General features: G+C 44.7%; 1 protein-coding gene across 1 annotated transcript in view; it reads right to left on the minus strand.

Moving 5' to 3' along the window:
• Nucleotides 1-16,312, minus strand: part of LIFR (LIF receptor subunit alpha) — a 135,581-nt gene that overhangs the window by 17,307 nt on the left and 101,962 nt on the right. The window contains exons 9-12 of the mRNA XM_082264818.1: nucleotides 12,339-12,505; nucleotides 5,097-5,242; nucleotides 2,646-2,811; nucleotides 1,837-1,913 (exon numbers count right to left, since the gene is read on the minus strand). Of these exons, the coding sequence (XP_082120944.1) occupies nucleotides 1,837-1,913; nucleotides 2,646-2,811; nucleotides 5,097-5,242; nucleotides 12,339-12,505 (556 nt within the window). The remainder of the gene's footprint in view (nucleotides 1-1,836; nucleotides 1,914-2,645; nucleotides 2,812-5,096; nucleotides 5,243-12,338; nucleotides 12,506-16,312) is intronic.

Consider the following 16,312-nt stretch of genomic DNA (forward strand, 5'->3'; position numbering starts at 1 on the left):
TGAACTAGGATCTTGAACTTATCAATAAAGTGATATTAAAGGTTCAATTGCAAAAAAAATAAAGAAACATGTCATACTTACCTGCTCTATGCAGTGGTTTTGCACAAAGCAGCCCCAATCCTCTTCTTCTCTGGACCCTCGTGGACGCTTCTGGCTCCTCCCTCCTGACCAGTGCCCCCACAAGTAAGCTGCTTGCTATGGGGGCACTGGTGTCTGCCTGCTCCTCGAGCCCCGCTCTATTTGTCCATAAGACACATAGAGCTGTGGCTCGACCCCACCTCCACACTCTCCTTATTGGATAACTGCCTAATGGCTCCCGTTGCTGTGTCTCAGCCAATGAGGAGACAGAGACCCGGGACAGCCATGGCTCCTATGCAAATCGCTGGATCGAGAGATAGCTTGAGGAGGGGGCACACCGTTTTTTTTTTTACCTTCATGCATAGAATGCGTGAAGGTTAAAAAAACCTTTAGCCTTTACAGCCACTCTGAACATTATCCCTAATGTGAACTCCTGCACATAGCCATTTCAGAAGGGGTATTCCGACACTGCAATCCTGATTTCAACCTTCAGTTACCATAAAAAACAAAAAACAAAAGACTAATTTCCACCATTTACACAACACTGCAATCCTGATTTCAACCTTCAGGTACCATAAAAAAAAAAAAAAATAAATAACAAAAAAACCAAAAGACTAAATTTCCGCCATTTACACCTGTTAAACGGTAAAATTAAAATTGAAAGAACATTCAAAGTATAACCACTTTAAGACCAGGCATTTTATAGCACTGTTTACATATGAACCCCTAAACAATTTTTTTTTGTTGAGAGGTCCTCTCCCACTTCTTGTAATAGTAATAGTACTTGTTAGCCACTCCGGTTGCTATTACAAGAGAGCTGACTGCCGGCTCTAAAGAAAAAAGGTACCGGGGTGCAACCACTTGAAGCCAAATGATACGGTACGTGATCTGACGGCAAGTGGATAGCTAAAAGCAGAAAACGTTTTATCAGTGTCTGTGTCAAGGTTAGGGACCGTCAACCTCACTATTTGTCTGGTTTACAAATATCAATGAAAGTAAAATCCAGAAATTTTCTAATGGGGACACAAGTTCTGGTGACCTGGGGGCCCCCCAAGGGATTTCCTTAATTTGCAGATATTTCCTCTAACTTCCTGTTTGGCTATTGGACAGGAATTGAAGGGAAATCTCCCCAATGTGACACCGATGGCACACTAAAAAAAAAGATCTTACAGGGGTTTCTAACCCTCCCTTGAATGAAAAACCCTCCCAGAAGTTTTGTCTATAGTTCTACTTTAAGGGGAAATGAAGTTCTCATGAACTCTTGCGTTTGTATACATGTAATTCTTGTCAAAAAGTATATAATGATAAAATCCATCTGAGAGTGATTCCTTCTTCTATCAATCATCCAAACAGGCTGCCCATTCAATTCAAGAAGTAAAAAGGAGGTGCAAGGATTTTTGCAGGAAATGTTGACATTTGCACAATCATACAAATAACAGTATTCACTATGTATGACTTCAACTTCTACCCGACAGGTTTACTTTAGTGAGCACGTATGTTGTAAAAACCCTACCCTGCAATGAATGGCCCAAATTCCAATGTGCAATAACTACACATGATAATACCTTAATAAATATCTTCAAGCAATTTTTAGAGATTTGGCAGAGATCCATGCTGATAAGTCATCATCTAGGAGATTACAAAATAACATGCACACAGAGAGTGTATATAGCCAATGATCGGAGATAAGCCAGGGTTGTGTTTGGAAACTCCAAAGCAGTGTAACTACGATACAAGAGAAAGAGATTTAACAAATACCTTCCAATAGACTGCTATAGAACAGCTTTCCGGGCTTTGTATCCGTTCTGCCCAGATATCCAGCTTTCTTGAAGGTGCTGTGAAATTCAAAAACACAAATTCTAATAATGGCAAATACACAAATACAAATAGATATTATAACAGTTGAGATGGGGGTTGTTGGGTTTGGCAATCTTCTAAAAAATTTAGGAGCAAACTTTGATTGACTATATCTCGTCTCCCACAGTACATGGAAATTCAATCATTTTAGTAAATATAAACTGCTAAATCCCTTTTCTCATTAGCTGTATATAGCAGTCTTGTGACATCTATTAGTGTCCAGCCAAGCACTAATAAAGCTTGTAGAAGGAGTTTTCATTCTCCTCAAACTGTGCTATGAGACTAAATAACCCCTGATCCTCCTGATTGGATTGGCCCTGTGCAGAACACATGCAATCTCGCAAAAAAATGAAAACTTTCTAGCAATACACACCAAACTGAGTATGTGCAGAGTGCCCCCAGGGCTCTGAACTATCAGGAGATGGTTTGGGGACAGTGAAGGAAGTGGAGGATCAGAAAAGACATTGAAAAGGATTGAACAGCCTTTTTACACAATGCGCATATACGTTTATATTTACGTGTCTAAAACAAATGTTAGACTTTTAGTCCTGAACATAATTATCATAAAAAAAATTATCACATATATATATATATATATATATATATATATATACACACACACACACATATCATATACATATGCTTGTACACACACTTTAAATAACACAGCATCATGGGGTTCTAAGGAAGACATACTATGTGCAGTGTACCTGCTGCCAAAGTCTTGTGATTCTTTTCTTTGGTCCAGTTGCTCCATTTCCAGAAATGATCATATGATGAACATCGAACGCGAAAAAAATAGTTGGTGAATGGATGCAGGTTGTTTAGATTATAAGTGTAGTATGTACTGTCTGCTCCTTTCAAGGTAATGTTACGCTGTAAAAAAAAAAAATTATATAATATATACACATATGTATATACACATACATACATATATATACATATATATTTTGCAACTAAAATATACATATTTTTTTTAGAAATGGAAACATGGAAACACAGGAGCTGCTACTACTTATATATATATATATATATATATACTAGACATTAAGCCTGTTAAATTAACGGGCGCTAGAACATATATGGTCAAATATTTGTAAAAACAGACAGGCTCTCGCTTATCTCCTTTTTTTTTTTTAACAACGCGAGAGCCGCATGACGTAGCCAGCTCTGTGCATAGCGTCCCTGTTGCCCTAGCAACATCGGAGACACGCGCAGGGCTGACCGAGCGGCTCTCGCGTGACATCGCTCGCCCGCCGCCACTTGTAACGGCCGCTGCCGCTTAGCTGTAAGTCCACGCGAGCGCGCACCCGCCGCGTGCCCGCGCACACCCGCCGCTTCAACAGTTTCGCCCGGCGTTCTATCAGATTTCCCTACCCCATCAGATTTCCCTACCTACGTCATTTCCTACGTCATTTCCGGTTGAGATCAGCTGTGGATTCCTCATGCAGCAGCTTGTAGTCGCGTCACACGTCCTATTGGGCATGCACAGAATAGGTAGGGAATTATGATAGCATCGTAAGGGGTCAGACAAAAGTGCTAGTGTGCATGTGCCGGTGCATGCGCACCAATGGGTCGGGCAGCGGGATCTCTGATAACAAACATCCATCCGATCTCCATGGCACACACTGCGCTGATCCAACAATGAGACAGTGGGCGTGCGCGTGTGGGTAGGGAATAGGATTGTCCCATTGTCGACTCGGCGCAGTGTGTGCCATGGAGATCGGATGTATGTTTGTTATAAGAGATGCCGCTGTCCGATCCGTTGGTGCGCATGCGCAGTTAGGACTTGTGCCTCAGCCCTTACGATGTTATCAAAATTCCCTACCTATTCTGCGCATGCGCAGTAAGACGTGTGACGCAGCTACAGCTGGTGCATGACGAACCTGCACCGGAAATTACATAGGTAGGGAAATCTGATGGTGTAGGGTTTTCTGACAGAACAGTATCCCCACTGGCTAACTGGTGTTCTGTCAGAAAACCCTACCCCATCAGATTTCCCTACCTACGTCATTTCCGGCGCAGGTTCGTCATGCACCAGCTGTAGCCGCGTCACACGTCTTACTGCACATGCACAGAACAGGTAGGGAATTTTGATAACATCGTAAAGGCTGAGGCACACATTTAGTTGGGTTTTGCCTTTACTTTCGCTTTAGACACTTTTTCTGGCCATTCTGTCTTTTGACCATTAGACGGCGCTCTGTACACCACTAACTATATGTCACCAGTGGGGCGCTCTGTTCCTGGGTGAAGATGACCTCCAGCCAGCAGAGGGCGCTCCATATACACCCACACGCTCTGTGTTCTTCGGCCGTTGTTAGGGAAATCTGATGGGTTAGAGTTTTCTGACAGAACACTGGTTAGCCAGTGGGGATACGCTTAATGTAGAGGAGGGTGTGCTGTCACAGGCTCCAGCCTGTGGAACGTGTCTTCTCCCATGGTTGGCCGGTGGTGATACTGACTCTTCCTTGCGTGATGACTAACTACCTCCGCCCACTCTTGCGTGATTGGTCTTTGCCAACTAAGCACCTCCGCCCACTCTCGTGTGATTGGTCTTGGCCATCATTAGCACTTGCAGACACGGCCCCTCCCCTCGTACACCACAGTTCTTCTGTCCGAAGTCTCTGCGCTACAAGTCCCAACGGCTGTCCGTGGGGCACATGCGCAGTAGCGCAATCCCGCGGACACAGGGACTGGACACAGAGACACTTGGAATTTATTATATTAGATATATTTTTAAGGATGCAGGCTTCGCAGTTATCATCCTGTTCCTGGTGAGAGAAGTCCCATCAGGTAGCCAGTCTAAACTCTTGTCCTGCATACTTGTTTTAGGTCAGTGACTGTGCTAGTGTGGCCAAGATTAGGGATCTCGTACTAAATATCTGGAGCCAGGATGACCTGTGTCCTGCCGAATTTTCCAACTTGCACAGTTGGAAATTTCGGCAGGACACCGGCTCTCAGTCACATGATCAGTGTGATAGCAGGCAGAAATTATTTTTTTGTCATTTTTATTCCCATACACTTTAGTTACAATTTTTAGGATTACATTTCTGATCACCCAATAATTCAGATTATGGTAAAATATGCTACTACAAGTAATTATTAACTGAACAAAGACCACAGGGGGATGATGCCACAGCGCTAAGGAGAAATCATATTACCCTTTCCACCGGTCCATGTGTTTTCCCGATTTCAGCCTCACATAGGAGATTAATGGAAGTATAAATGCCGGGTAAAAGCCATGAAAAAGACACATCAGTTGGGCTGAGGTCACGGATTACCACTGTCTCCGCCGGAAACGGACAAACTAAATAAGAAAACGAAACAAGAGATTCATAACTACCTTTTTTCAGAAAACACACCTAGATGGCAACACAGGTTTGATCAATGCTTCAATTCTGTTCTTTTGCTGACCCCTTTGGTTAAATCATTTAAATTTTCTAAGACGCAAACCTGGAAAAAGTTTGCAAATTTTGAGCGCTGACTTTACCTAGGCGTTTATAAATTGCATATTTGTTTCGGGTCAGTGTCAAAAACACAGTCAGGCAACCAGTATTTAATAGCAACATTCATATTCCTCTCAGTACGGGTTTCCATTGCCTGTGTCCTTGTTGGTGAGGACAGTAATTGGGGGAAATCTGCCCAATAGGAACACAAAATGGCAAAAAAAAAAAAAAATCACAAAATCTAACTTTTTCCCCTTGTGTCCAAAACATAAAATTTTGACTAAGATTTAAAGTAGAAAGAACTCAAGGGAACACTTTTTTGATAGAGTAAGGGAGGGTTATAACTACTTTTTACCAACTGTGCCTTATTAGGGAGATTTCCCTTTAGTTCCGGTTTCATAAACAAAAAAAAAAAAAACAGGAAGTGAGAGAGGAAATCCCTCCAAAGTGACAGAATCCCTGGTTGTCACTGGAACTAGTGTCCATATCAGAATATTTTCCCTTCATACTTGTTCTGGTGGCAACCCATAATTTTGGATTTTCTTTCAATTTTGGTGAGAACGGTAAACATGGCAAATAGAAGAGATGAAACCCGGGAGCACATCTCTCTCCACTCTATCCAAAACTAAACAAAAAAAAAAACCTTTAGTTATACTTTAAAGCCCAAAAGCCGCCATAACTTTTTAATTTGCTTTGAATAGAGGTGGGAAGGGGTTGAACCCACATCAAGATTTTATTAGGCTGTTATAGGGGAATTTACTGTCACTTCCTGTCAGGACAGGAAGTAATGGGAAATTTCTCCAAGAGGGTTACAGACAAGAAAACATTTTTAGTAGACTAAGGGTTAGAAATGATGTCATTGTGCTTTTCTGTTCCAATGTCAACCACCACCCTAATTTCTTGCAAAAGCATCATAGAGAGGGAAATATGTGAGATCACAGATACTAACAACATCTGACAAAAACTCCTCCTCATTTTATCCAAACTAAAAAAAAAAAATTGCATGTGATTAGACTTTAAAAGGACAACTGTATCTTTGGAACTCACTAACCTTTAATGGATGCAGAGCATGGTTATAGCCAACCTAGTCTTTTATACTTATTTTCATCCACAATTCAATGACCTTTACTGTGTGGCCCCATCAGGAGCCACGTCCTCTTCATCATGCCACAGTCCCACTCATTTCAAAGGGCAGAGCCATACTTCTGGTGGTCTCCAGTTGTCATGCAGAGTACGGCTCTTCCCATAGTAACAAAATGGACCACAGCACCTAGCCTGAAGAAGACCTGGCAAGGATGTTTTCAGAGGAAGGGCTGTGCCACGCCTAACAAGAACACACAATGAACAACACCAGATGGAGGACAAAGGTGAGTATAACACCAGGCAGCCTGCTGCATTCAATAAGGGACACCTTGCACAAATTTGCCTTAAGGAAATTGGAAATGGTATGAAAAGGACATCACTGAAGCTACCAGTGAAAGCAATAACACAGGAAAAGCAACTAGTGAAATCTATAAACATGTATGGATTGTCCTTTCTTCTGCCTTTATGATTGGAAATAATTGTTTACATCCAAATAGGAAGCCTGTGAAACTGGAGATTGTTTTATAATGAGATGTTAAAATACCTAAACACAGCCAACTAACTGTTATTAATTAATACTTATGAAGGAATACAACAAATGCATTCAAGATCTCCTTAGATTTTGGCTGTCTGGCATCACATGGAAGTAGGATGAATAGGGTTCAGCTATATACAGAGATGTCCCCTTCATGCATTTAGTTTCTCCATTAAAGTGTATGAAAAATCTAAATCCATGGGATGGGGAATGTACAGCATGGTGTATGAAATGAGATGTTATAGAACAAGAACATAGCATGGTATAAGGAATGAGGCGATTGGAATAGGGAGAGTATAGCATGGTATACGGAATGAGGCGATTGGAATAGGGAGGGTATAGCATGGTATACAAAATGAGGCGAATGGAATAGGGAGAGTATAGCATGTTATACGGAATGAGGCGAATGGAATAGGGAGAGTATAGCATGGTATACAGAATGAGGCGAATGGAATAGGGAGAGTATAGCATGGTATACAGAATGAGGCGAATGGAATAGGTAGAGTATAGCATGGTATACGGAATGAGGCGAATGGAATAGGGAGAGTATAGCATGGTATACAGAATGAGGCGAATGGAATAGGGAGAGTATAGCATGGTATACGGAATGAGGCGAATGGAATAGGGAGAGTATAGCATGGTATACAGAATGAGGCGAATGGAATAGGGAGAGTATAGCATGGTATACGGAATGAGGCGAACGGAATAGGGAGAGTATAGCATGGTATACGGAATGAGGCGATTGGAATAGGGAGGGTATAGCATGGCATAAGAAAAAAGGCAGTGGGAGAAGGGCACATACAGCATGGTACATCGAAAGAGGTGGTAGGAGTGGACAGCATGGTATACGAAATGAGGTGGTGGGAATATGGAACATACAGCATGGTATGCCAAATGAGGTGGTTTGAATGTGCAATGTACAGGATGATATACAGAAAAGAGGTGGTGGGAATAGAGAACATACAGCAAGGTATACAAAATGAGGCGATGGGAATAGGGCGTGAATATCATGGCATAAGAAATAAGGCAGTGGGAGTAGGGCACATATAGCATGGTACATTGAATGAGGTGGTGGGAATGTACAGCATGGTATACCGAATGAGGTGGTGGGAAAAGGGAACGTACAGCATGGTAAATGGAATGAGGAGGTGTGAATAGGAAACATATAGCATGATATACCGAATGAGGTGGTTTGAATGGGAAATGTACAGGATGGTATACAGAAAAGAGGTGTTGGCAATAGGGAACATACAGCAAGGTATACAAAATGAGGCGCTAGGAAGTGTATATTATGGTATACGGAATGAGGAGGTAGGTATAGGGATTGTACAGTATGGTATACGGAAAGGGGGCGGTGGGAATAGGGAATGTACAGCATGGTATAGTGAATGAGGTTGTGGGTATAGGGAACATACAGCATGGTATAGTGAATGAGATGGTGGGAGTAGGGAATGTACAGCATGGTATAGTGAATGAGATGGTGGGAGTAGGAAATGTACAGCATGGTATAGTGAATGAGGTGGTGGGAATAGGGAATGTACAGTATGGTATACAGAAAGGGGGGGCGGTGGGAAAATACAGAACCTTTTCAGAGAAGCCTATCCTACCCAAACCTAACAAATGTACCTCCATTTTCTCCATCAGCCCATCCCCCACGGTTATTGCCTTTTGTTTCACTTGACCCTCCTGTGGCAAACACAGCCACTGTATATTGTCCTTCATGTATGCATTACGTTTATTGCATGTGTATACGTTTGAGAACCAAGTGTTTGTAATGTAATGCTACAGCCCATTCCCCCCCCCGCCCCCCCCCCCCTCCTGTTTCTGTGTCTAATTGTGTGGAATCCTGACACAGACAATGGTCTGAGCTGGAGACATCTCTCCGCAGGGGGTGTGTATTAAGACTGCCTGTTTCAAATGTACAGTTCAGTTCTCATTGGTTGGTCCCTGTTCCCTTCCCCCGCTGTGGCAAGGCTAAAGGGAGTTTCCCTAACTGTGTGTAAAACTGTTGTCTTGGAATGTAATAAACAGTTTAAGCTCTGCATAGTTAACCCTCAACACCTGTGTGGATTGTCTCGTGATTGAGGGGTTACGGGCTGGATATGGCTTCTCCGCAGGCTGTGGGTGCGTTTGGAGGACAGGAGACACAGGTCCGGCGGATGTCCCCAGCTGGGGTACAAAGATCCGTTACATTGGTTGGCAGCGGTGGGATGTCTCCTGCAGTCCAGGACATCCAAACCACCACCAGGATTCAAGATCTGGGCAGCTGCCGAGGAGTGATACGGGGACCAGCCAGCATGAGAGCGGAGTTCGGGAGGAGGCTGCAAGGCATGCGGAAGCACCATCGGGGACCAGCGACAGAGCACACCAGGCTCGGCTAGGAGGATGTGATCCGCCGGCAACTCTGGCATGAGGCGCTAAGCCACGAGCGGCACCATCAGGGGAAGATCCTTCCCTCCTCCACAGAGATGTACCGGATGCAGTACTGTGCGCGAGAGGTGTTCCTGAGGGAACGACCGCGAGATGAAGGGAAGACGGAGCTCAGAAGATTGGTCCAGGAGGAAATGAGGCTGGACGCCAGCTACAGAGCCCTCCGGTGGTTTGCGGCTCAACTGTGGCCAGGTACAGCAGATGGCAGCCCGACAGAAGGCGTTGGCTATGGCGGCGTGGGGCTGCTCCATCAAAAAATATACGGAGACTCAGACTTTGGGAGCGATGAGGAGTGGCGGCTGGAACACATTCTGGATTTCCGAGAAGAGGTGCTGGACCTCCCCGACGAGGCGTGTGACCTGGAGGAATTGGAGTTCCTGGTTGAGCAGGAATGGGAGCTTGAGATTGCCTACAAGCGGCTGTTTGACGGTGATCAGCAGCCTGGCATGGCTCCCGTTGCCTGGGACTGTCCGAGAGAAATGGCAGACAGTCACAAAGATGAGAAGCAAATGGGGCCAGGGGTGACCCTGCGTTTTCCCGTACTAACTGCAATGGAAGAAGCAGCGATGATACAGAGGGCACTGCGAGCGCTAGAATGCCGGAACGCACCGGAGGTCCCCCAGGCAGCGAGACAAGCTAATAGCATGAAGGTCTCAGAAGGGGGAGTTGAGACAGGCGCTGGAAGGCTGGGAAATGGTGTTCAGCAGCAAGTCCAGAGCATCTCATCTGGTGCCCCAGCAGAAGCGCTGGCTACAGGGCAGAGTGCCCCTGGCATCTGCCCAGCAGCAGAAAAAGAGTTGGATCGGGAGAGTCTGAGAGAGGATCTGTGTGAACTGTTTTCCCAACAGCAGATATCCCCACCGGGAGTAGAGGAAGCAATTCTCCCTCCCCAACAATTGGACACTACCCCAATGTTCATCCCCCCGGCAGAAGCGCTGGCTACAGGAGAGAGCGCTGATGGTCTCTGCCCAGCATCAGAACCAGAGATGAAGAATCCGGGAGACAGTCCCTGCAAGATACCTTCTCAGCGGCTGGTAACTACACCAGGTTCCTTTTTCTCCCCAAATGCATAGCCCTACCAGCCTACATTTCCTACCAGCGGAAGCGCTGGCATCAGGGCAGCGGATTATTCAGCTCCCCCAAATATCTGCAACCCAGCCCTGGATCAGAGGAGTGCAGACAGCTGTTCCCACTCTACAGCGGCTGTTTTTATCCATGGGAGACCCTATGTGCGGTTTCGCTCCCCAGCGCCAGAGTCGTACTTTTACTTTTCCTGGTTGCCTGGGGTGGAAGTTTGTGACTAACGCAGGTCCAGACCAGTTGAGGGTCAGGAAACTCGTTAGTCTGTTTTTAAAAGGGGAGAAATGTGACAGAACCCACTGTCACTGTGTGTTTTGGAGGGGACTGTGCAAAAGCCTCCTACCGACAGACTACGGGCCAGAAGCTACTGGAGTTTGGCGCTGCAGCCTTTTGACTTTACCATCCATTACTGCCCTGGGAAGCAAAACGGCAACGCCGACGAATTATCCAGGCAAACAGACATTGACAAATGGTCCGTGAGTACTCCCCGGACATCCCCAAGCCGATCCGTTAGGATTAGACTGTGTATGCCGGCTTGGTTCTGGGGGAGCATTGTGGCAAACACAGCCACTGTATATTGTCCTTCATGTATGCATTATGTTTATTGCATGTGTATACGTTTGAGAACGAAGTGTTTGGAATGTAATGTTACAGCCCACCCCCCCCCCCCCTCCTGTTTCTGTGTCTAATTGTGTGGAATCCTGACACAGACAATGGTCTGAGCTGGAGACATCTCTCCGCAGGGGGTGTATTGTAAAGCGCTGCACAAACTGTTGGCACTATATAAATCCTGTATAATAATAATAATAATAATACAGCACTGTATACAGAAAGGGGGCAGTGGGAATAAGGAACATACAGCATTGTATAAAGAAAGGGAAGGCGGTGGGAATAGGGAACAGACAGCACTATATACAGAAAGGGGGCGGTGGGAATAGGGAACAGACAGCATGGTATAGTGAATGAGATGGTGGGAATATGGAATGCACAGCATGGTATACAGAATGAGGCATTGCAAAATAGTAAATATTCAGAATGGCATATGGAAGAATGCAGTGCTGAATAAGGAGTATAGAGAATGATACACAGAATGATACGCTGTGGAATATAAGAATGTACAGCTTGGCATATGGAATGAGAGGTTGTGGCACAGGGAAACACACAGCATGGCATAGGGGGGACAGGGATTGTACAACATGTTATACAAGCTTCCTGGCATAGGGAATACACAGCACTGCATACAGAATGAGGCGGTGTGGACAAGGGAATGTACAGCATGGCATAAGGAATGAGGGGGTGTGGACAAGGTAATATACAGCATGACCTATGGAATGAGGAGGTGGAGAACAGGGAATTACAGCACTGCATACAAAGTAAGAGGGTAGAGAGAAAGGAATGTAGAGCATTGCATATCAAATAGGTCACTCTGCTGTACATTCCTTTTGCCACGAAGACTTATTTTGTATGCCTGGCTTTACATTTCTATATTTGCACCCCTCATTCTGTGTGCTGTACATTCCCTAGTCACCACCTCCTTATTCTGGATGCAGTGCTGTGCACCCTTCCCATCGATGGGTCCTTAACAGGGGCATGGGGTGCCTTTTCAACATCTTAATGAACAAAGCAGGACCAACAGTCTTGCATTGTATGTGCGGATGCTGCAGGGCCGCGCATTTCCCAGGAATAAAAATATTTCAACCCATGCAACCCATTTAACCAATGTTAATAAATAACTTAAAATAAATATGAGTGAAAGAAAACAGTCTTGCTGCCAGCAAAAAGAAAGCTGCAGTACTCTACAATCATTCCGTAAGACTCGCCCTACTTACTCCTTTCTCTGACATTAAAGTTCAGGGAAGTGTTTGCTGCTCCCAGGGGATTAGTACCAAGAAGCAGAAACTCATATAAGGTCTGCCCTTTCTTCACATCCATGCTGCAGTTGTAATCTTCCTGATCTCCAGTGTACCCAGAACATGTCAGGTTAATTCCCGAGAAGCTGAAATAAAGTTTTATAGGATCATAAATCAGTATAGCATGCGGTCAAATACAAATGCAAGAAACCAAAGACAAAAACCTCTAGCAGTGGATATGTAAGTCAAATTAATCTTCTTTTACACACACACACACACACACATTATATACACACACACACACACACACATTATATACACACACACACACACACACATTATATATACACACACACACACATTATATACACATATATACACACACACACACATTATATACACATACATTATATACATATATACACACACACACACATACATTATATACATATATACACACACATTATATACATATATACACACACATTATATACATATATATATATATATATATATATATATATATATATATATATATATATATATATATATATATATATGCACACACACACACACACATTATATACACATATACACACACACACACACACACACATTATATACACATATATACACACACACACACACACACATTATATACACACATATATATATATATATATATATATATACACACACACACACACACACACACTATATATATTATATACACACTATATACATTATATACACATTATATACACACATATTATATATATACACACGCACACACACACATTATATACACACACACAGACACCTGCCTTTAAACGCACATGAACTTTAATGGCATCCCAGTCTTAGTCTGTAGGGTTCAATATTGAGTTATCCCACCCTTTGCAGCTATAACAGCTGGGAAGGCTGTCCACAAGGTTTAGGAGTGTGTCTATGGGAATGTTTTACCATTCTTCCAGAAGCGCATTTGTGAAGTCAGTTATTGATGTTGGACGAGAAGGCCTGACTTGCAGTCTCCGCTTTAATTTAGCCCAAAAGTGTTCTATCGGGTTGAGGTCAGGACTCGGTGCAGGCCAGTCAAGTTCCTCCACCACAAACTCACTCATCCATGTCTTTATGGACCTTGTTTTGTGCACTGGTGCGCAGTCATGTTGGAACACGAAAGAGCCATCCCCAAACTGTTGGGTGCATGAAATTGTCCAAAATGTCTTGGCATGCTGACACCTTAAGAGTTACCTTCACTGGAACTAAGGGACCAATCCCAACCCCTGAAAAACGACCCCACACCATAATCCCCCTCCACCAAATGATTTAGACCAGTGCATAAAGCAAGGTCCATAAAGACATGGATGAGCGAAAATGTGATTTATCAGAGCAGGCCACCTTCTTCCATTGCTCCGTGGTCCAGTTCTGATGCTCCCGTGCCCATTGTAGGGTCAGCATGGGCACCCTGACTGGTCTCTGGCTACACAGCCCCATACATAATCTGTGATGACCATTTCTTTTTTGCTTTCAACGCATCAACTTCAGGGACAACATGTTATGCCTTATATATTATTATATAGACTATGCCTAATATATTCCACTGACTTTCAGATGCCATTGTAACACGTTAATCGGCGTTATTCAGTCAACTATAAACTCACTTAAAGCGGTTGTAAATCCTTACCATATACCCAGTAAAGTGACTGGCCTCGACTGATACACAGAGATGAAACAAAGCCTCCTACATAAGTTGTACCTGTTTATCTGTAGTTTTCTCTTCTCTATAGTGGTTCAAAGTCTAGAATCTATAAAGCTGTCTGAGTGGTCAGTAAAAAAGGGTGCAGAGAGCTGAAGTGACACTTTGCAGAGCTCAGAGAGGGGAGCTCTGAGAGCTGAATGGGGGGAGAAGGGACACATCCCCCTTCGCACAGCACACAGAACAGAGCTGAGATTGTCAATGAGTTTTGGAGCTCCTTCCCCTGTCATCTTTTTTCTTTTGATGTCAGAAAAACTTGTCAGAAGTGACTTGTGCAGATAGCAGAGGAACGAAGCAGCAGAGAGAAATGACACTTAACGAACGTTCACACCGTTGCAACCTGTCAAGCGATTTGACAATTAAAATCGCATGACAAGTCGCACCCTATTGTCGGCAATGGAATGGCTCAAATCAGTGTGACGCCCACTTTGTGTTGCAGCACCGATTTGAAAAAGTAGTTCCTGCACTACTTTTGCCAATTTCAGGTGCGGCTTGCATAGACATCTGTGCATGAAGTCGCACAGATGTCAGCTAAGTGGCATGGACGTGCGGCTTTGAAATCTCGCGATTTCAAGTGAAGTCACGCGATTTCAAGTGAAGTCACGCGATTTCAAAGCCACATTCAGTGTGAACCAGGGCTAAGTGCTCTCGATTAAGACAAGTACACACTATAGAGGGATATACTTTGTTCATAATTTATATCTGAGGTTTACAACCACTTTAAACGTAACAAAATGTATGTCTGTGCGTGTGTATGTAGCACTACTCCCAAGGGAGCTGCTGGTTACGGTTCCCCCTGTGTTAATATTAGCAACAGTAGAACAATCTGGCATGTTCCAAGTGTTTTTACCTCAGTAAATGCTGTTTAACGCTAAGTAACGCTGGATAAACTGAAAATTAGCTAGTCACGGCTAGGCCGCTGGTTTCAGTCTGTCACTAGCTGTGACGCAGAACTGAAGTCTGTGCCCTGAGGAAGTCTGTGCCCTGAGGAAGTCTGTGCCCTGAGGAAGTCTGTGCCCTGAGGAAGTCTGTGCCCTGAGGAAGTCTGTGCCCTGAGGAAGTCTGTGCCCTGAGGAAGTCTGTGCCCTGAGGAAGTCTGTGCCCTGAGGAAGTCTGTGCCCTGAGGAAGTCTGTGCCCTGAGGAAGTCTGTGCCCTGAGGAAGTCTGTGCCCTGAGGAAGTCTGTGCCCTGAGGAAGTCTGTGCCCTGAGGAAGTCTGTGCCCTGAGGAAGTCTGTGCCCTGAGGAAGTCTGTGCCCTGAGGAAGTCTGTGCCCTGAGGAAGTCTGTGCCCTGAGGAACTCTGTGCCCTGAGGAACTCTGTGCCCTGAGGAACTCTGTGCCCTGAGGAACTCTGTGCCCTGAGGAACTCTGTGCCCTGAGGAACTCTGTGCCCTGAGGAACTCTGTGCCCTGAGGAACTCTGTGCCCTGAGGAACTCTGTGCCCTGAGGAACTCTGTGCCCTGAGGAACTCTGTGCCCTGAGGAACTCTGTGCCCTGAGGAACTCTGTGCCCTGAGGAACTCTGTGCCCTGAGGAACTCTGTGCCCTGAGGAACTCTGTGCCCTGAGGAACTCTGTGCCCTGAGGAACTCTGTGCCCTGAGGAACTCTGTGCCCTGAGGAACTCTGTGCCCTGAGGAACTCTGTGCCCTGAGGAACTCTGTGCCCTGAGGTAATCTGTGCCCTGAGGTAATCTGTGCCCTGAGGTAATCTGTGCCCTGAGGTAATCTGTGCCCTGAGGTAATCTGTGCCCTGAGGTAATCTGTGCCCTGAGGTAATCTGTGCCCTGAGGTAATCTGTGCCCTGAGGTAATCTGTGCCCTGAGGTAATCTGTACTCTACTGCTGAACAACTTCAGGGCCCTTCCTTTGTTTCTCAGGGTTCACTACACGGCACCCCCTTTTACCGTAACACTGAGTGAGCTGGCTCCTTGATCCCCTGACTTCTCTGGAGTGGTCCTTTCTCCTCCAGACCCAGTGAATCACACCTGGAAACATGTAACAGGCAAACTAATAGATCAGCTCCCCTGATAAGCAGCAGGTGCAAAATAGATGCCTTTTCCTAGCACCTGTCAAGGAGGGTGCTATGTGTATATATACAGATGCACACAAATTGTATTTTTTTAAATTTCTAAAACTTAAATCCCATAGCCCCCAACCATGATACCTAATATACCCATAAAATGTGCTTTTTTTTTGGTG

This window comes from Pelophylax lessonae, assembly GCF_965119305.1.
Source record: "Pelophylax lessonae genome assembly, chromosome: 1".
Taxonomy (NCBI): domain Eukaryota; kingdom Metazoa; phylum Chordata; class Amphibia; order Anura; family Ranidae; genus Pelophylax; species Pelophylax lessonae.